Source organism: Pelophylax lessonae (assembly GCF_965119305.1).
Source record: "Pelophylax lessonae genome assembly, chromosome: 4".
Lineage (NCBI taxonomy): Eukaryota > Metazoa > Chordata > Amphibia > Anura > Ranidae > Pelophylax > Pelophylax lessonae.
In genome coordinates this window covers 98,186,569-98,208,020 of record NC_138771.1, presented here as the reverse complement: position 1 = coordinate 98,208,020, position 21,452 = coordinate 98,186,569, and the positions used below count along the sequence as shown (strand labels likewise).

The 21,452-nt window shown below is 47.3% G+C and overlaps 2 protein-coding genes across 6 annotated transcripts in view; both read left to right on the top strand.

The window, feature by feature from the left end:
• The window catches only part of NEDD4 (NEDD4 E3 ubiquitin protein ligase), a 519,020-nt gene that overhangs the window by 322,695 nt on the left and 174,873 nt on the right, over positions 1-21,452 (top strand). For all 5 annotated transcript variants that reach the window (XM_082253414.1, XM_082253413.1, XM_082253415.1 and 2 more), the window contains one exon: positions 1,361-1,463. In XM_082253414.1, coding sequence (XP_082109540.1) covers positions 1,361-1,463 — 103 coding nt within the window. The remainder of the gene's footprint in view (positions 1-1,360; positions 1,464-21,452) is intronic.
• LOC309554538 (lamina-associated polypeptide 2, isoforms alpha/zeta-like) lies at positions 6,073-11,026 on the top strand (the record flags this gene model as incomplete). The annotated part of the gene is made up of 2 exons (XM_082256283.1): positions 6,073-6,793; positions 10,977-11,026. The coding sequence occupies 2 exons, from the start codon at positions 6,073-6,075 to the stop codon at positions 11,024-11,026; spliced, it is 771 nt and encodes a 256-aa protein (XP_082112409.1).

The following is a 21,452-nucleotide window of genomic DNA, read 5'->3' as shown; positions in this document are numbered from 1 at the left end:
AAAGAAACAGGTGCTAGCTTCAGTTGCCTATACTTAAAATGGCTGCCGACACAGCACATGTGTATTATACTAATAAAATACTCCATAACAAATACAGCCTCTTTTTAAAATGTCACTCCCTTAATCTCATCAACAATATCTCTGGCAGCTGCAGGATTTTTTCAACGTCTCTTTTTTGGGCTGAAGGTCCTAACAGACTGCAAGCTGTGTATTTATAAAAAGTAAAATTCATTTTTGGATATAGGTCCACTTTGAGCACTAGTAGAAAGTAAAGTTTCTATCTCCTTTAGGTTGGCCATTATGCAATTTTCTTTTTTTCAACCACATGTTGAATGAAAGAAAATCACTTGATTCTCCCATCAATACAGTCAGTGTTGATGGGGGAATCCCCCCTGCTATGGTATTGTATCCTGACAGTGTAAGATTTCCCTGCTGTCAAAATACAATGATCACTGCTGCCGGAAATAGTCAGCAGCAGTGATCATACAAAAAAAAAAAAACCCAACAGGCTGGTTGTACTCATGCCGATCGATACATCGACTTTAGTACAAGCAACCTGCTCATAGATGGATCTAAATTTCGATCTGTCTATGACAGACTTTACCCTCCTGTTCGACAAGATTACTGCTAACTGAAAGGTGCATTTTAAAGTGGTGCTAAGGGCTAAAGTTTTTTCTTTACCTTAATACATTCTCTGCGTTAAGGTAAAAAACCTTTTAGATGCAGTTTAACCCCTCCCCCCCAACACCCTAAGTACTTAGCTGAGCCCGATCTCAGTCCATTGCTGTGCATGAGACCACTAGCACCCATTGCTCACTCAAATCCATTGATGGGCAAGCAGGGGGCGGGGCAGAGCTGCACTATGTGTGTCAGTAGATGCACACGGTGGGGCTTGCTGGGGGGAGTAATCAAAGGGGGGGGGAGCCAGGAACGCTGGCGGGGGATCAGTGCTGCTCTGTGCAAAAGCATTACACAGAGCAGGTAAGGTATACAAGGTTTCTTATTTTAGAAAAATAAAACTGAACCTTTCAATATCACTTTAATTGCATACACCATTTTAAAGATGGGAACTTGACCTGAAATACTTCATGCTTATTACTTTGATGGCTTATTAGCAATGACAGACCATGACACAACTGTTAAGTGATTTTCCTGAAGACTCTCCTTTTTGCCTGGCCACATTTTCTTCCTCAGACAGAGAAGCACAGTACACACTGGCTAGTACTACGATTAATGATGTCTTTGTAACAGTTTGTTTATAAAACTGCTAAACACTGTAGCTTTCTATTACTTGTTATTATAGAGGTGTTAGTATAAACATGTCTTATATAATGAGTAATGTCTGTTTTCTTTTTAACAGTCATAAATCTAAAGTCAAAGGAAATCTTCGGTTAAAAATGAGTTACTTACCGAAAAGCAGTGGCTCAGAAGATGAAAATACAGAACAAGGCGAAGAGATTGAGGTTAGTTTCATAGCTTTATTATTTTATTCGCATCTGTAAATTTGATTGTTTATGATACAGAGCCCCAAGCTATTAAAATTAAATTAATTTGCTCCATATCTTCCTTGACCGATGGGTTATGCTGCCCCCTACAGAAGTAGGACACTAGGTGGAAGAAAATGGACTATGACTAAAGGGGAGTCCTAGGGGGTATACTCTCACTTCCTGCTAAAGGATCTCTGTTTTTTTCTGCCTAGTCAGAAGTAAGGACCTAGTTCCTTGCTGGGATCTAGGGTCCTGGCATCTTTCCTTTTAAAAAAACTTTTTTCCTTTTGTTTTTTTCTTTCTACAATCAAGTCCGTTCCAGTAAGAACTACAATCAACTGCCAGACTGGGTGATGCACTGGATATCCTAGATTCTTAAGGTCTTCTGGCCAGCGAGCGCGCACAGACCGCAGCTCCGCGCTGGGTCGGCCGCGACATAGCCCCACTGGACGGGGGCTGGCCGGTGAGTGAAACACCTCGCGAGGACACACACGGACCTGGTCATGGCCTGAGTCGCAGCGTACCTCTGACCTGCAGCACCCCCCATTCCAAGACATTATCACTTCTGTGGGTGTGAGGTGAGCTGTGGCTGGAGGGGGGGAGGGAGCGCGCCACGGTGGCTCTATTTGCAAGAATTAGGTGGTAATTGCACTGGGGGGGAGGGCTCTGGCTAGGCCCCCCTTGCTGGCTTAAAATACCTCAGGGGCCCCAGGAGTCGCGCGCCTGCTGTGTGGCGCCGCAATTTTCCCATAGCCTAATGCATGGGAGCTCAGTGGCCATGTTTCTGTAGTTGGTGATGTTTTTGGTGGCTTCTCATTACAGTCTATACGGCAGCCATTTTCTTGAAGCCGAATAGAGCGGTGATCGGTGGGGGGTCTCTGGTGGCGTTACAGCTGATTCCTCTTTCTTTCTGATCGTCGTGCAGCAGGCAGCTGTACGCTCTCTGTCCCTGCTAAGTCATGGTGGTGAGTTCCTGGGGCTGTATATACTCCTGTTTTTACTGCTATGGAAGCGCTGCTTGGTGCACTGGAACCTGTGGTGCCATTGGGGCAGCGGTGGGGGATTTTACAGCATTTTTACAGAATTTTTTGTATTGAACTCGCTGGCGGGCCCTAGTTTACCATGGAGCCCCTAGAGCACGTGTCACCACCTGACCCACTCTCAGAAGCTGCAAGTCCCTCTGGGTCTCAGTCTGCCCTGGCGGCCATGACGGCGGTCCTGCAGTCATTGGTGTCAAAAGTGGATATGGCTTTCCAGAAGAGACCTAGTAAAAAGCGCCCTCCGCCTTCACTTGCATCCTCCGATTCTGGGGCTGATTTGCCCGCCGCTGACGCTAGTCACCCCACGGGGTCTGCGTCCACGCACTTCGAGTGCTCTGATAGTGAGGATGATTCCTCTTCCACTACATCTGCGGAAGAAAAGGCGCTTGTGGAAGCACTAAATGTATCAGTGCGGGAAACTTTACAACTGGAGGACACAGCAAATGCTGCGTCGGCCATGCCGGTGAAATTTGGCACCCGCAGAGCATCCAAGGGGACTAAGGTTTTCCCCTTTACTGCCTATTTCTACGAGATTGTCACTACCCAGTGGGGTTCACCTAAACGCATGGTTGGGATACCTAAGCATTTTGCTAGGAGCTATCCTTTTGAGTAGTCCCTCTTAAAGAAACTGACAGTTCCACCGGTAGTGGATTCTCAGGTCTCCAGGTTGAATAAAGTCACGCTGTTACCAGTGGAGGATGCTCCGTCCTTTAAAGACCCTGTAGACAGGAAGGCTAAATCTCTGGTCCGCTACCTGTCTACCGTGGCAGTCAGTTTTGAGGCCTTATGCCATAACCTTGGTCTCTCAGACTTTAACGGATTAGGCAAAACATTTGCGCCAGGATCTGGAAGGGGGTCAGCATTCCCCTGAACTGGCAGAGCTGGTAGATCGGTTGATACAGGGGTTACAGTATATCTGTTATGCCTCTCTGAACGTGGCCCCCTTAGCCTGTAGGTTGTCTGTGACAATGGTGACTCTGCACCGCATGATTTGGTTGAAATGCTGGCCAGGCCTCCAAGAAGGTGCTGACAGATCTCCCCTTCATGGGGGACCGCTTGTTCGAAGCTTCTATGGAAGAGATCATTAAAGGTCTCATGGGAGGTAAGAGCACCCTGCTTCCCCGGGTTACTAAAAGCAGAGAGCCTTGCCGCAAACGTGGTTCTGTTTTCTCGGGCCACAAGCGGCCCTTTCGTCCCGCAGGGTCACAGAACAAGGGTCCTAAATCCTCCGTGCCTTCTCTGGAGGTTCCAAGAGACCCTGGATTGGTAAGCAAAAAGCGGTCTCCGCTGGCCCCGCAGACAAGTCCTCCTCTGCCTGAAGGGGCGCCCTCACTCATACATGGGGTGGGGGGACGTCTTTCCGGACCCGTGGACCTCTTTCATTCAAGACAAATGGGTCCACGAGTTGGTCCGGTTTCAAGATCAAGTTTCGTTACTTGCCCCAGGTTCTTTCCTTCCAACCTGCATCTGTCCCCAGATCAGCTACAGGGCCATTCCCGGGGTGGTTTAGGATCTGCTCTCGCAAGGAGTCATTGTACCAGTTACAGAGTCAGAACATTTTCAAGGGTTTTATTCAAGCCTATTTGCCAGAGCAAATCACACATAGACATGGGTACCTACGTCCTATACAAATGGAGAAAAAAGTGTATTGAGGTGTATGTGGACTTTCATGGTACCATACAAAGGCTTGACAAATTAATTGAATAAAATCAGACTTTATTCAAAAACATGTTAAAGCCTAGACACAAGAGACTGTGTCTTCAACATTTGACTCTATAAAAACAAATCACAGATGGAGTGACCTTAAGAATATAACCATTGTCAGTTATAGTAAATACCATCTGGATGTTGGGCGCTCGACATGTTTCGCGGAACTATACATCCTTTTAGGGCTTTATCTTTGCAACCAGTCCCCTTTCTATGCTTACATTGATCAACTAAGGCATGTGACGTTTGAGAGTGAGGCTTAAGGATTTTTGCATCATTCTGAAACGCTCCTGTCTTTCACCTTCCCTATATCTACTCTATAAGTATACTATTATTATTAGTGATCGACCAATATCAGTTTTTCATTGCCGATACTGATATTTTTTACTCAATGCATATCGGTATCGGCCGATATTGGCAGATATTTTCTTAACATTTAAAAAACATTTTTTTCTCAGATCGCCTTTCAGGACAGCACCTGGAGAGAGCGCAGCTCCACCCAATCCACAGGAAACACTGCAAATAAAAACTCCTCCTCTTCCACCATGCCTCAGTCATTTGTGTTTCCTCCGCCATAGTGGAAGCATTGCAGGAGCTATGTGGGGGGCTGCACTCTCTCCAGGGGGAGAGAAGGATTTGTTGCCCAGTTTTTGTTTGCTGTTTCAGCATGGAGACCATCCCAGCTCCCCTCCCTGGAGTGTCAAAGGGGGTATGCTCCGGAGCCTCTCACCTCGTTCGCTCAGGGGAGCTGAAACCCATCGGAGGATCCGGTCCGGCGTCAGAGGTCCGCGCTTCGGCCGGTCGGCGGGCGGGGAGCCGCTTTTGGCATTCGAATCTCCCGCACTTTCGGACTCTGATCCCGGGAACGCGCGGCGCCACTTCCGGTGGACGGGACTTCCGGTGGGGGCGTGGCGGCGTTTGCTCCAACCGCAATACACGCAGGGGTCAGAGGCAGGTCACGAGGTCGGCGCTTCCGATTCCGGTCCACAGAGGAGGACGCGGGAAGCGGTATTTAAATGGAGAGATCTGCCAGCAAGCTGCGCTTTTCAACAACATGAAGGAAAAGTCTGCAGCGACGGTGGAAGCAGGCACCGCCAGCGCCGGCCAAGCTCAGGTAGGAGAGGTGCAGTGGTGCCTCTTTTTTCTTTACTGTGTGAGCTTTTATTGTGGGGTTTCTTCCTTCCTCCTTTGGAGCCTGCCCTGTAGACTGAGTAACTGTTCCCAGTCTAACAGGATACATATGCATAAGGGAGTCTCTTTCTTCTGATCCTTTTTTGGTGTGAGTCACAATTTTCTCCCTTGCAAGAAATCACTAGGTGGTGGTTTTCTTTTATTAGTGGTTATTGGGCTTTCATGGTGGCTTTTTCTTTACTAGGTTAAAGCCACAGTGAAGACAAGAGCCCCAGCATCAAGGAAATGCCCTTCATGCAAGAATCCACTCAGAGATTCCTGGGTGAAGCCACTTTGTAAAGCATGTATTGCTGACCTTGTGAAGGAAGAGTCTAGTCAGCAGAATAATGAATTCATATCTTCATTTAAAGAACTCACAGACACCCTGTCCTCAGTTCGTTCCCTGTTATCCAGGACGCCACAAGTTCTTTCAGAACAAACGGGTGGTACATCTTCCCAGCCGTCTACTTCTAAGTCTGCAGTGTCAAGCGATTCAGAAGATGAGGGGGAGAGTGCTCTCTGTTCCATCAGGGATTCAGAGGAGGAAGAGAAGGAAGAGGTGGCTAGTTCTTCCAGATACAAATTATCCTTGGAAGAGGTTGCTGAAAGCGATTTACACCACGTTGGAAATCGCAGAAGAAAAGGTGCAAGTTTCACTTCATGACAGAATGTACCAGGGCCTTGAACAGACAAAGCGCAGGGTTTTTCCTGTTCATAAAGTCCTTACGGAATCTATTGAAAAAGAGTGGAAGGACCCAGAGAGGGCCCCTTTTTTCTCTAAATCCCTAAGAAGGAGATTTCCGTTTGAAGAGGATACGACGCACCTATGGAACAAGAAGCCCAGAGTGGATGCTGCTTTTTCTCAGGTGTCTCGCCGCACGGATTTGGCGTTCGAAGACATGGGTGTTCTGAAAGACGCCATGGATAAAAGGGCAGATTCTCTCCTTAAAAAGGCTTGGGACTCCTCTACGTCCAGCCTTAAGCCGGCCATGGCCTCCACGGTGGTAGCCAGAAATCTTGAGTGCTGGCTCGAACAACTTAAAGGGCATGTGGAGGCTGGAACAGCAAGGAAAGATCTCCTGGATTCATTTCCGCTGCTCCTAAAGGCAGTAAAATATATGGCCGATGCTTCTGCTGAGTCTATCAAAATGTCTGCCAGGTCAGCAGCCCTCGTCAACTCTGCCAGGAGGGCGGTCTGGTTGAAAACCTGGACAGGTGATTCAGCTTCTAAGGTGAAACTCTGTGGTTTACCTTTTGCCGGTGACTTGCTTTTCGGGCCTGAATTGGAAGCAATTCTTGACAGAACGGCGGATAAGAAGAAGGCCTTTCCGTCAAAAAAGAAATCGCCTCCTAAGAAGAGATTTCGTTCTGTTCAACAAACCAACAGAGGTCGTGAACAAGATCAGAGATCAAGATGGACCTCCCATAAAGGCAAAGGGAAAGGTGGAGTCCTCTTTAGACCACCTGACCAGGCCAATAAAAGCAAGTGACAACAGTCTTCCAGTGGGAGGAAGGCTGTTATGGTTCCTCCCACGTTGGGAAGAGGTATCCGCAAGCCCCTTTGTAAAGAATATAGTGGCTCAAGGATACAAGCTGGAGTTTTCGGAGACACCTCCAAGCAGATTCCATGTTACTCCCCTTCCAAGGGATCCGGAAGAGGCTTCCTCAATGATGTCTCTTTTACAAGAGCTGATTCAACAGGAAGTGATTATCCAAGTCCCCGAGGGGCAACAAGGCCGTGGGTTTTATTCTCAGATCTTTCTAGTGAAAAAGCCCTCAGGCAAGTACCGAATGATCCTAAATTTGAAAATCCTAAACAGATCAATTCGGTACAAGCACTTCAGGATGGACACCATTTATTCAGTGACCAAACTGTTGTCCCCAAACTGTTTCATGGCATCCTTGGATCTGAGGGACACTTACCTGCACATCCCAATAAATCAGGAGTGCCAGAAATTCCTAAGGCTGGCGGTCAATCTCGGGGAATCGGTCTGGCATCTGCAGTTCAGGGCCCTCCCCTTTGGCCTCTCATCTTCTCCAAGGGTGTTTACCAAGGTAATGGCGGATGCCCTAGAGCCATTAAGGCTGAGGGGTATTTCAATTGTCCCTTACCTGGAGGATCTGCTAATTTTTGCAGAGTCCAAGAGCCAGGCGTTGGTACACCTTCAGGAGACTCAGGACCACCTAGAGAGTCTGGGGTGGCTCATGAATTTGGAGAAGTCCAGCTTGATTCCATCTCAGCAGATAAAATTTCTGGGATACAGAATAGATTCGGTCCTCCAGAAAGTGTTTCTACCTCAAGAAAAGATCGAGAAGACTCAGAACGCAGTTGCTCGATTACAAACCAATCAACAGGTTACTGTCAGGTCGGCCATGGCAGCTTTGGGCTTGCTCACAGCCTCTATCCCTGCAGTACAGTGGGCAAGACTGCATTCCCGTCTTCTCCAGAGAGACATTCTGCAGAGTTGGTCATACCCGGAACATCTGGAGAAATCCATCAGAATCTCCACGAAAGCAAAGAGATCTCTGTGGTGGTGGAGGAATTCCAGAAATCTGGAAGAAGGTCTGCAATGGACTTTCCAGACGAACAAACGTCTGACGACGGATGCCAGTTCGTGGGGTTGGGGAGCCCACCTGGAAGGCCGGACGATGCAAGGGACATGGTCCAAAGCAGAGTCCAGGAAATCATCCAACTGGCGGGAGTTGAAAGCCATCCTTTTGGGTCTTTGGTCCTTTCAACAGACAGTCAAGGGCCATCATGTGCAAGTTCTGTCGGGACAACATGACCGCAGTGGCCTACGTGTCAGAGCAAGGAGGCACAAGAAGCAGACAGCTATCAGATCTGGCAATACAGCTACTCTCCTGGGCAGAGAAAAATCTAGCCTCTCTGACAGCGGTGCATCTGAAGGGGTCACAAAACCTTCTAGCAGATCTGCTGAGCAGGAAAAAGGTGTTGGAATCAGAATGGAGTCTGAATCAAGAAGTATTCATGCAGATCGTGGAAGTCTGGGGTCTTCCCCAAATAGATTTGTTCCCTTGTCAACAGAACACCAAAGTCCAAAGATTCTTTTCCCTACACAGGGAGGATCAGGACTGGGGCTTGGATGCTCTAGCCCATCCATGGGACTTCCATTTGTCTTACGCGTTCCCTCCATTCCAACTGATTCCGTTGGTTCTCAAAAAGTTCAGGGAAGAAAAGACCAACTTGATTCTGATTACACCTTACTGGCCAAAGAGACCTTGGTTCGCCCTCCTGCTGAATCTTGCCTCAGAACCTCCCTGGAAACTTCCGTACAGGAGAGATCTTTTGACACAGGGGAACCTAGTGTACCCAGAACTGGACCGCTTACAACTGACAGCGTGGTTACTGAAGAAGACATCTTGAGAGCCAGAGGCCTGTCAGAAAAAGTTATTTCCACCCTTCTCTCCAGCAGGAAGAAGGTGACTAGGGACATTTACTTGAAAGTCTGGAGAAAATACAACTTTTGGTGTTCCAGCAAAAATTTTGAATTAAAAAATGTATTTTCAGTGCTTGAGTTCCTCCATGAGGGAATGGAGAAAGGACTAGCAGCAAGTACTTTAAAGACGCAAGTAGCGGCACTTTCAGTTTTTTTCGAAAAGACTTTGTCCCAAGAGACTCTAATCATTCGTTTTTTCAAGGCATTAGCCCGCAATAGGCCAATAGCCCTTAAAGTATTTCCCAAATGGGATTTGACCATTGTGTTACAAGGTCTGACTAAGTTTCCTTTTGAACCTTTAAAAGAGGCTTCCCTGAAGAATTTAGTTTTGAAAACTATCTTTTTGATAGCAATTACCTCGGCCAGAAGGATCAGTGAGATCCAGGCCCTCTCAGTTTCAGACCCTTTTTTGACAATTTTTGCAGATCGAGTAGTCCTAAGAACGGACCCAGCCTTTCTTCCAAAGATTGCTTCATCTTTTCATAGATCACAAGAAATTGTCTTACCAACTTTCTCCTCAACTCCTAGTAATACTCGGGAAGAATCCTTTCATACCTTGGATGTGAGGAGATGCTTACTTCAGTTCCTCCTGGTAACTAAGGAATTTAGAAAGACGAATGCATTATTTGTCATCTTCTCAGGGTCCCGTATAGGAGAAAAAGCATCAAAGAGCACTTTAGGCAAATGGCTCAGATGGGCAATTGAACCTCCAGAAGGCATCTTGGCGCATTCTACAAGGTCTGTGGCAACCTCATGGGCTGAAAGGGCCGGTGCTTCGCCTGATCAAATCTGCAAGGCAGCTACCTGGTCCAGCTATTCAACCTTTATTAGACATTACAGGTTGGACTTGTTGTCAGCTCAGGATCAAGCCTTCGGCAGAAAAGTTCTGCAGGCAGTGGTCCCACCCTAAGTGTAAGTTACTCGCTTATCCTCTCCAGGTGCTGTCCTGAAAGGCGATCTGAGAAAACCTTAGTTACTTACCGGTGACGGTATTTCTAGGAGCCTTTCAGGACAGCAGCAGCTACCCCCCCTTGGTTTTGTTTATAATATAATTTGTAAATGTTTAACCTGTGGTAGTTTATGTTTTCCAGCATGTCGGAGGCTACTCTATGACTGAGGCATGGTGGAAGAGGAGGAGTTTTTATTTGCAGTGTTTTCTGTGGATTAGGTGGAGCTGCGCTCTCTCCAGGTGCTGTCCTGAAAGGCTCCTAGAAATACCGTCACCGATAAGTAACTAAGGTTTTTTCTTTTTTCTTTGACAGGTACTCTTGTGGAGGGATCTGGGGGTCTAAAAGACCCCAAACCCCGCCTCTGCTCTTAAAAGCATTCAAAATGCCACGTTTGGCTGTTTTTAATGCTGTCATTTTTTTAAACTGGTGCCAGTACCCGGAAGCGATGTCATAACATCAATTCCGGGTTTTTGCACGGAGAATGCGGCTTTGATCCGGTCTTCGGCGGCCGTGCAGGCTGGTTGCCCGGGTCTCTCGTGAGACGGGAGACCCGGGCGAGCCACGGAAGGCGGTGGGCGGGGGGGACGTCCCCTCCCGCTCCTTGTAATGACAGCCAAGCTGTTTCTCAGCCGCATTGGTTGTCATTACAAGACAGCCGACCGTCTGTTATAGACGCCGGTACCGGGGTGATGCCTCTACCTGCAGGCATCACTTCGGTACAAGCACTTTCCCGAAATATCGGCAATATCGGTCACCTTGGGGGCCGATTCCGATATATCAGGGGAAGTGCAGATCGGCCCTTCGAAATAGGGGCTTTGCCGATAATTGGTGGATCCCTAATTATTATAGGGAAAAAATCCCCTGGTACTATCTATTCCCAACGTTAGGGGGATCTGACCCAATTGTCCAGCACTTGTTATCACTATTATAAGGGACTCTGTGCCCCACCGTTTAGGTGGGATTCCCGCATTCGCCAGGACAGACCTGTGCCCTCTGGTCCCCTGCGGGTGGCCTCACCTTGGCATTAGATGTGATTATTGCTCTATATTATTGTGCTATGTTTCCCCATGAAACATGTCGAGCGCCCAACATCCAGATGGTATTTACTATAACTGACAATGGTTATGTTCCTAAGGTCACTCCATCTGTGATTTGTTTTTATAGAGCCAAATGTTGAAGACACAGTGTCTTGTGTCTATGTTTTAGATGTGTAGATGTTTTAATGTTTTTGAATAAAGTCTGCTTTTATTCAATTCATTTATCAAGCCTTTGTGTGGTACAATGAAAGTTCACACGCGCCTAAATACACTTTTTTTTCCATATGTCTGTTGCAGGTCTGCATTGAATGGTCAAAATGAAAGTATTTTCTCAAGGTTCACTTAATGAAAAAAAAAAAAATATATAAACATATTAAAAAGTAGAATGAGTGACACTTCATTATGAGGACTTAAGGGGGTTGGATTTTTCTAGAGTCCAATAGTTATGAGAATCTAGTTAAATAAGTGTTGGGAGAGATCCATCCTTAACCACCATAATACCGGCAACATTTTGAAACTTCTTACATACATGTAAAAATCTACTTTAGTTTGTTGGAAAATTACTTAGAACCCCCAAACATTATATATATATTTTTAAGCAAAGGCCCTAGAGAGTAAAATGGTGGGTGTTGCAATTTTTTTTTATGTCACGCGGTATTTGTGTAGTGGTTTTTCAAACGCAATGTTTTTTCATCCACCCCAAACTCGCTCATTCGTGTCTTTATGGACCTTGCTTTGTGACCTCAACCCGATAGAACACCTTTTGGGATGAGTTAGAGCCGAGACTGCGAGCCAGGCCTTCTCGTCCACATCAGTGACTGAACTCGCAAATGCACTTCTAAAAGAATGGTCAAACATTCACATAAACACACTCCTAAACTTTGTGGACAGCTTTCCCAGAAGAGTTGAAGCCGTTATACCTGCAAAGTGTGGGCCAACTCAATATTGAATCCTACAGACTAAGACTGGGATGCTAAAAATTATCATTAAAAGTGATGCGCAGAAAGTGATAAAACGAATTTAAATTAACAAGTGATGTATAAATAAATTCATTCATAAAATATAAAAACACACATGATTGATCATCATAAACACAAATAAAGAGTGATAAACAGTATCAATAAACAGTTAGTGAATAATTATAATAAATTGCTGAAAAGGTGATGTATGATCCCAATTGCCAGTGCTGTGAGAACAAATGAAACAATATAACAGCTTGTCAGATGTGTCATCTCCACTCTTGTGACCCCCCTAATGGGTGGGTTCTCATCTCGCTGAATGTGACCTCGTCTCATCTCCCTCCCCTCCCCATCTCCCCTGATCTCCCTTTTTCCCCCTGATCCTCCTGAGGAAGACACGTAGTCCCTTGTGTCGTTACGCGTAGGGGAGGGGCCAGGCGAGTGTCAGTGATCGGAATACTCCACAGTGGCAGACACGCTGAATCGGATCCCACTGCAACAGGTCTGCGCTCGGCCATCTGTCATTTTATCCATTTTACCCATTTTACAACTTGTATATTCCCTGTTTGGATAGATTGGTGCGCTCTAGCACCAATTACATGTGAGTGACACTTATGTTTTTATAATAAAGTTGATTTTACCATATGTTACTTGCACCATGGATTTATGTTTTTCCCCATATGTGAGAGCTGCTGAAGCTATATACCTAGTATTGGGAGTCCGGATTGAAGGGGGAAAAGGAGATCATCCACCATCCAAGTGGAGGCCTCCGGGGGGAGGGAGGCCCCCGATGAGTGTCCTGTGGCCACCTGCCTTGCCTTGGAATGGATTTGTGCTTCTGGGCCTCCACCTAAATTTAGGCTACGGCCAGCTTGGCGCCTTTCCTGCGGGGGAGGGGGTGGTGCGCTGTGGGGGTGGTCACCTTTGTTTGATTACAGCATGCCGCCAATTTGCGTGCCCCCCCCCTTTAGTGCTGCAGTCCCCCTGGGTACCTTGTCTGCATCATGGGGGTGGCTATTTATTTTCATGCGGGCCTCTATAGAGGGGTTTAGGGGGCGACCCCCCCCCTTTTTTGTTTTTTTTTCGTGAGGTCCAGTTGTTGGCCCTGGGTCGGCGTCCCCTTGCGGGATCGCAGTCGACGACCCTCACCTGCCTGTTTTGTGTCTATTCAACAATCCTGATTATGTTTTAGGGTGAGCTCAGGGCTTCAGGGTGATTATGCTGCGACCAACTGGGTCTGTGTCCACGCATTTCGAGTGTCGAGTGTTCTGATAGTGAGGATGTTTCCTCTTCTACTGCAGCCATGCATGCAACGGAGCTGGATGATGCACTGATTATATTGGTGTGGGCAACTTTAAAAATTGCGGGATGCAGCTCCTGCTGCGTCGGAGGTGGCGGTCTCCTTTGGTACCCGCAGCTCCCCAAAAGCGGCAAAAGGTGTTCCCTTTTTCCGCCTACTTGACAAAATTGTCGTGAGTCAGTGACTTAAACGCATAGACTTTGGACCGCCACATGTTTCCTGTGGCCGGTTTGGTCCTTAGGCTGGTGTTCACCATAGCATTGGTGTCACAGACTTTCACAGAGTTGGCATAGCTTTTGCGCCAGGATCTGGAAGGGGAACAGCTTCCCCCATCCCTTGTGAGCTGGCGGACCAATTGGTCTAGGGGTTGCAGTTTTGTCTGTGGTGCCTCTGGATGCGGCTTCCTTGGTTTTGAGGCTGTCCGTTACAGCAGTGGTCCTTTGGTGTCTGATTTGGCTGAAATGCTGGTCTGCGGACCAGTTTTCCAAGATGGCCTCATCTGTTCTCCCCTTTTTGGGGGATCGCCTGTCTGGATCTTCCTGGATGATATCCTTAAGGGTCTTACAGGGGGGAAGAGTACTCTTCTTCCACAGGCTGCCAGGGACAAAGAGTCTCGTCACAGAGAGCGGGTTCTTCCAGACTTGCAGACAAGCCCTCTTCTGCCTGAAGGGGCACCCTTACCCGTATCAGAGGTGGGAGGGACATCTTCGCTTCTTTCCAGACCCATGGACCTTCCTGATTCAAGACAGGTGGGTCCACAAACTGAGCCGGTCTGGCTACAAGATTGGGTTTTGGTCTTATCCTCCAGTATGTTCTTTCCTTCCATTCTGCGTTGTCCTCAGACCACCTGCGTGGTCTCTTCGGGGCGGTGCAAGTCTTTCTTCTACAAGGGGTGGTTGTTCCGGTTCCAAAATCGGAACGTTTTCAAGGTTTCTAGTCAAATCTGTTTACAGTTCCCAGGAAGGAAGGCAAGGTACGTCCAATCTTGGACCTTAAGGCTTTGAACCGCTTGTGCGGGTACATAAGTTGTGCATGGGGTCCATTCGTACGGTAGGGGCAACCCCACATCACAGACGCTTACCATCATATAACATTATATGTCGGTCATCAGCATTTCCTCCGCTTACCGTAGGTGAGGAGCATGCTCAATTTATCATGGCATTACCCTTTGGTCACTGCAGTTTCTCGGGTATTCACAAAAGTGCTGGCCCCGGTGTTGGCATTGTTTCAGCAGCGGGGGATTGCGATACTGGGTACCTGGACTATCTTCTTCTGCGAGCAGAGTCTCCAACTGCTCTCAAGGACAACCTGGACATTACTGTGCAGACTCTGTAGGAGTTCGGTTGGAAATCGAACTTCCAAAATCTGCGGGCGCTGTGCCTGATGGTGTCTATTTTCGAGGCGGTTCCGTTTGCACAGTTCCCCTCAAGCCTCTGCAAAGGGAGATTTTTGCCAAGTGGGACAAGGATCCACAGAGTCTAGATAATCCTTCCTTCCCCTGTACTGGACGGTGGTCCCTGCGGTTGCCAGCCTATCCGGGTGGGGAGGCGTTTTGGGCACGGATGTGCTCAAAGGTCTGGACTCTGAGGAAGTCAAGACTACTGATCAATATACTGGAACTTCGAGCGTTATTTGTCTGGCTTGTTGCACAATTTGCCTTCAGGAGTGCCAAGTAAGGATCTATCAGACAATGTAACGGCTGTGGCGTATGTCTATCACCAACGGGGAACAAGAAGTGTTCTGGCGGCTCAGGAGGTTGCCAACATTCTAAGGTTCAGCTATGTCTCCGGTGGGGAACACCCGAGGTGGACCTGTTGGCCTTTCGTCTCAACAGGAAGGTACAGAGAAATGTGGCAAGGTCTCGGGATCCTCCCGACCAACTTCACAGACGCACTGGTGTCTCCTTGGGGCCAGTATCTTCTGATAAAACTCTACTACTGCAATGTTTTCCTGTAGAAGGCTTCTGACAGTCCCAGCAGCAGAGTGCGGTGCTCCTGGCTCCAGCAGCTCGCCCACCAGTAGAGCTCCCATCATCCAAAGCGGACAGTGTTTGGGGGGATCGGAGCAGACAGACAGTCCTTGTAGGATCGGGAAGGAGTAGAGGACAGGCCAGACTCAGGGTTGGAGGAGGTCGTTCTGCTGTCCGCTCGTAGTAGCCAGGGCCTGTGTCAGTGCAGGGGAGCCCCGCCTGCAGGCAGAGTGCAGGGTGACAGCTGGAGGGGGAGGAAGGGAGGAGATCTGCCCTGGACACCGAGGACTCCGCCAGACTCGGCCGATCGGCACCGTGCGCAAACAGACAGACACTGGATTGATGTCCTAAAAAAAAGGCGCAGCAAGCCTCTGCGATGCGGAACCCAGCTGCAATTCAGACTCGCTTCCAAAGGCATCTTTCCTTCATGTCTCCATGGACCACGAGTAGATTCTGAACGGCTAGAGGACAGTGATCTCATCTCAACCCTGCCAAGCTTACCAGATCGTTATATACAGATTGTAAATGCAGGGGAGCTCCCCTTGCAGATAGAAAATAGAACCTAATCTTGGAATGACAACTTAAAAGGTGATCATATAACAGAGGATTTGAAGTTTGCTCTGGAGGTTTATGAAGGAGTGGAGGCTGATACCTAATTGAGTTGATTAATTAAAGGCCCAGTGAACCTTTGTTTTGGTGAGCGTCCATTGCCTTAAAGGGGAGCACGAGAGGTGTGGTGAAGGTGCATGGTGTGAGCTTTGTTACATCTAAACATCGGCGAAAGAAAGGATTTTATTGGACTTCATTTCCTCACTAACCTTTTTTCAAAATTTTTTTTAAAAAAAGGACATTTTAAAGCGCTGCTAATATTTTTTCAGCATTATATAATGGTTTTGTACTAGTATATACTGGGTACGGTAACATATGGAGTTTATGACATTCTTTGGTTCACACCTTTATTCAGGGGGTTCACCACTTGGCTCCCCAGTACGGTCTCCGTTACCTCCGTGTCGTTCACCCTACTTTGTGGTTCACAGAGATAAGGTGGTGTTTCACCCTTGTCAGTCGTTCCTCCCTAAGGTTGTTTCTGGTTTCCATCTGAATAATGGCATTGTATTGCCTTCCCTGTGTTCTAAGCCAGAACATCTTAAGGAGATTGCCTTGCACTCTCTGGATGTGGGTCGGGCGATCAGGGTGTACCTTGCGACAACCAAGTCATTTAGGAGATCAGCCTTACTATTTGTCTATATGGATGGACCTTGCAAAGGGTTGGTCGCATCTGCCTTGACCATTTCCAGATGGACAAGATGGGCGGTGGTGCAGGCCTATTCCATCAAGGGTCAGGTTCCTCCATTCTCTGTTAAGACACTTTCTACGTGGGCACTTAGTGCCTTTTGGGCCATCAGGCATCAGTGGTGCAGGTTGGCAAGGTGGCCACCTGGTCGTCTGCACACTTAACCAAAATTTTATACAATAGATGTGCTGGCATTTGAGAATGCTAATTTTGGCTGCAATATTTTACAGGCCACTGTTTGAGAGGATTAGTCCTCTTTGAAGGTGTATATTTTTTTCAGGTAAGCTCCAGTTGTTCCTGGTTGAGCTCCATATTATCTGGTTGGCTAGGTTTAGCCTTTTGGGAGTTTTTTTTCTGCTGTGTATTTTCCCACCCCTCATGTTTGACACTGCTACAGATGTATGTGCTCAGGGGTCTGGACCTTGGCAGAGTCCAGACTGCCGATTAATGTTCTGGAACTCTGAGCAATCAGCCTTTGCCTGGCTCATTGGACAATTCGTCTTCAGGGGGGTCTGGTACGAATTAATTTGGACAATGCCACGGCCGTGGTCTATGTCAACCATCAAGGGCGCATAAGTAGTGTTCCGGGCGACTCGGTAAGTAGTCGGCATTCTAAGGTGGGCTGACCAATTCGTTCCTGCCCTCTTAGATTTCTGCCACGACTCCTGTGCAGGATCAAAGCAGAAGAGATTCTGTCCAGACTGACTTTGCCAGTCTTGGTACACTGATCAGGTACAGCTGGTCGACCATGCTCCTTGGGGACTTCCTCTCAGGGGGGATCTGCTGTCTCAAGGACCGATCTTCCATCCTGCTTTATAGTCGCTGGCTTTGACGGCTTGGCTGTTGAATGCCATGTTCTGAAGGATGGAGGTTTGTCTTAGTCTGTGATTCCTACACTGTTGAAAGCTAGGAAATCTACTTCTAGGAAGATCTGCCATCGCACGTAGAAGACCTACGTTGCGTAGTGGGAGTTTCTCGGTGTTCATTCCTGCACCTCTCGGTGGATCGGATCTTAACCTTCCTTCCATGGGGGGTTTGCACAGAAATTGGCCTTAAGTACCATCAAGGGCCAGGTATCAGCTTTGGCGGCCTTTTTCCAATGACCTTTGGCCTCACACTCCCTGGTGCGTACCTTTCTTCAGGGTGTCTGACATTTGGTTCCTTCCGTTGCTGCCCCGGGATCTTAATGTGGTGCTTTCAGCTCTACAGAAGCCTCCCTTTGAAAATATTCAGGAGGTTTCCCTGCTTGCGCTGCCCCAGAAGGTGGCTTTTTTTGGTGGCGATCACCTCTGCGCACAGAGTGCCGGAACTAGTGGCGTTATCCTGTCGTTTACCTTATTAGTGATTTACAAGGATAAGGTGGTGCTTCACCCGTGTCCGTCATTCCATCTTAAGAGTGGTCTCTGACTGTCATTTGAATGAAGACATTGTGTTGCCTTCCCTGTGTCCCAGACAAAACATCTGAAGGAAATTACCTTGCATGCCTTGGATGTGGTCTGGGCAATTAGGGTGTACCTGGCAGCTACAGAGTCTTTTAGGAAGTCAGGCTCTCTATTGGTGCTCACGGACGGACCTCACAAAGGGTTGTCCGCTTCTTCTGGGCCATTTCCAGATGGATCAGATAGACGGTGGTTCAGACCTATTGCATCAGGGGTCAGGTTCCTCCTTTCCCTGTCTCGAGGAGCACTCTGCTAGGGTGCTTAGTGTCTACTGGGCTTCCGTCATCAAGCGTCAGTGACGCAGGTTTGCAAGGCGGCCACCTGGTTGTCAGTGCACACTTTTACAAAAAATGTTTAAAGTGGATATGTTGGCATCGGCGGATGCTTCTTTTGGCCTGCAAGGTTTTGGTGGCTGCCATTTAAAGAGCCTGGTCCTTTTTGAGGTTGTATTGTTTTTTTCAGGTGAGCTACAGTTGTTTATGGTTGAGCTCCATGTTATCTGGTTGGCTATGGTTAGCCTTGGGAATTTGTTTCTGCTTTTTTCCCACCCCTCGTGTTTAACACTGCTTTAGGACGTCCCAGTGGTTAAGAAGAATCAGGAGCTATGTTCTCATTGAATGAAAGAGAAAATTAGATTTTTGACTTATCGTAAAATGCATTTCTCTGATGTTCATTGATGGACACAGCACCCACTCCTCTGTGGAGTTGGCTTTCTTCTGACACTGCTTGTAACAAAACAAAACAGCTAAAAGTGCCTATAGCTGAGAGTGAGTGTATACCCCTGGGTCTGCTCACAGGCGTAGTCGAGCTTTTTTCTTGCCTAGTGTCCTGCTCCTGTAGGGGGCAGTATAACCCAGTGGTTAATAAGAATCTAGTGTCCGTCAATGAACATCAGAGAAATGGATTTTACGGTAAGTCAAAAATCCCATTTTTCTGTTCATCCACCCCAACTCAGTTTCTCTATTCTCTGTTCATCCTCCCCAACCCAGTTTCTGATATTGAAATATTAACCACTTCCCTACCACAGTACATCATATGACATCCTGGGCTTTGAGTGGGGATATCTGCATGATACCTGCAGCTACAGGCATCATTCAGATATAATTTCTTTTAGCCAGCGAATCCCATCACCATAAGAACAATCATAGCGGCTTGGTTGTTGTTCTAGTCAGCGGGAGGGGCCTTTCTCTCCCCCCCCCCCCCGTGGTGCTTCTACCAGCTCCTCCGTGCGATCGGTGAGCCGGAGAAGGAATCTGCCAGCGGCAGAAGTACATCATGGTCCCCGTCGGTCTCTATGACTCTCGGAGGCCTGGGCATGATGTTATGATGTCACGCCCGGCCTGGCAGTTGTACAGTATCTCACAAAAGTGAGTACACCCCTCACATTTTTGTAAATATTTGATTATATCTTTTCATTTGACAACACTGAAGAAATTACATTTTGCTACAATGTAAAGTAGTGAGTGTACAGCTTGTATAACAGTGTAAATTTTCTGTCCCCTCAAAATAACTCAACACACAGCCATTAATGTCTAAACCCCTGGCAACAAAAGTGAGTACATCCCTAAGTGAAAACATCCAAATTGGGCCCAAAGAGTCAATATGTTGTGTGGCCACCATTATTTTCCAGTACTGCCTAACCCTCTTGATCTTGGGCATGGAGTTCACCAGAGCTTCACAGGTTGCTACTGGAGTCCTCTTCCACACCTGGGAGACACCTGGGTCCTCTCCGCCTCCATTACCAGTCGTCGCCACGGCTACCATGTAAGCTGGGATTATGGGGGCTATTCCTCCCTTCCCTTCCCCCTTTCAGCTTCCATCTACCATCATTTTTTGCAACACTTTCCATGTATACTTTCTACTTTTAGATATAGATCGTACATCTACTCTGAAGAAGTGGCGGCATTAGGCCACGAAACGCGTCTGGATGTTATGACTCTACTTAAATACTCCTAGGGTTGTCAATTGTTATGTTGGTTCCTTTGAGGCTGTTCTGGGGATTATGTACTCTTTTATACTACTCCAGCTGTGTTTATACCATATGTCTTACTTTGTACAGCATTTTTATGCTATTTGTATACTATTATGTATGTAATAAATGTATATTTTACTCCATCAACCCTGTCATGGTCATGTCTCTCAATTAAAGTCCCAACCCCTCCATATTTTTCTCTTCCACTCCTCCATGGCGACATGACAGAGCTGGTGGATATTAGAGACCTTGCGCTCCTCCACCTTTCATTTGAGGATACCCCACAGATCCTCAATAGGGCTTAGGTGTGGAGACATGCTTGGCCAGTCCATCACCTTTACCCTCAGCTCCTTTAGCAGGGCAGTTGTTGTCTTGGAGGTGAGTTTGGGGTCGTTATCATGTTGGAATACTGCCCTGCAGCCCAGTCTCTGAAGGGAGGGGTTCATGCTCTGCTTCAGTATGTCACAGTACATGCTGGCATTCATTATTCCCTCAATGAACTGTAGCTTCCAGTGCTGGCAGCACTCACGCAGCCCCAGACCATGACACTCCTACCACAATGCTTGACTGTGGGCAAGACGCACTTGTCTTTGTACTCCTCAGCTGGTTGCCACCACACACGCTTGACACCATCTGAACCAAATAGGTTTATCTTAGTCTCATCAGACCACAGGTCATGGTTTCAGTAATCCATGTCCTTAGTCTGCTTTGGTTCAGTAAACTGTTGTGGACTTTCTAGTGCATAATTTTTAGAAGAGGCTTCCTTCTGGGATGACAGCCATGCATACCAATTTGATGCAGTGTGCAGCGTATGGTCTGAGCATTGTCAGGCTGACTCCCCACCCCTTCAACCTCTGCAGCAATACTGGCAGCACTTATATGTCTATTTACCAAAGACAACCTCTGGATATGACATTGAGCATGTGCACTTAACTTCTTTGGTTAACCATGGCGAGGCCTGTTCTAAGTGGAACATGTCCTGTTAAACCCCTGTATGGTCTTGGCCACTGTGCTGCAGCTCAGTTTCAGGGTCTTGGCAATCTTCTTATAGCTTAGGCCATCTTTATGTAGAGCAACAATTCCCTTTTTTAGATCCTCAGAGAGTTCTTTGCCATAAGGTGCCATGTTGAGCTTCCAGTGACCAGTATGAAAGAGTGAGAGCGATGACACCAAATTTAACACACTGGCTCCCCATTCACACCTGAGACCTTGTAACACTAACGAGTCACATGACATTGGGGAGGAAAAATGGCTAATTGGGCTCAATTTGGACATTTTCACTTAGGGGTGTACTCACTTTTGTTGTCAGCGGTTTATACATTAATGGCTGTGTGTTCAGTTATTTTGAGGGGACAGAAAATTTACACTGGTATACAAGCTCTACACTCACTACTTTACATTGTAGCAAAGTGTAATTTCTTCAGTGTTGTCACATAAAAAGGTATAATCAAATATTTACAAAAATGTTAGAGCTGTACTCATCCTTTTGAGATACTGTAAATACTGCCGTGATCTCGGCTTTCAAGCGGAGATTATGTTTTTTTTTTTTTTGGGGGGGGGGGGGGGGGGTTTATCTTAGGCTTTCCAGCCTGTAGGAGAGATTTGAGGTCTTATTGTCCCCAAATCTCTCCATAATAGGACCTGTCATGCACTATTCCTATTACAAGGGA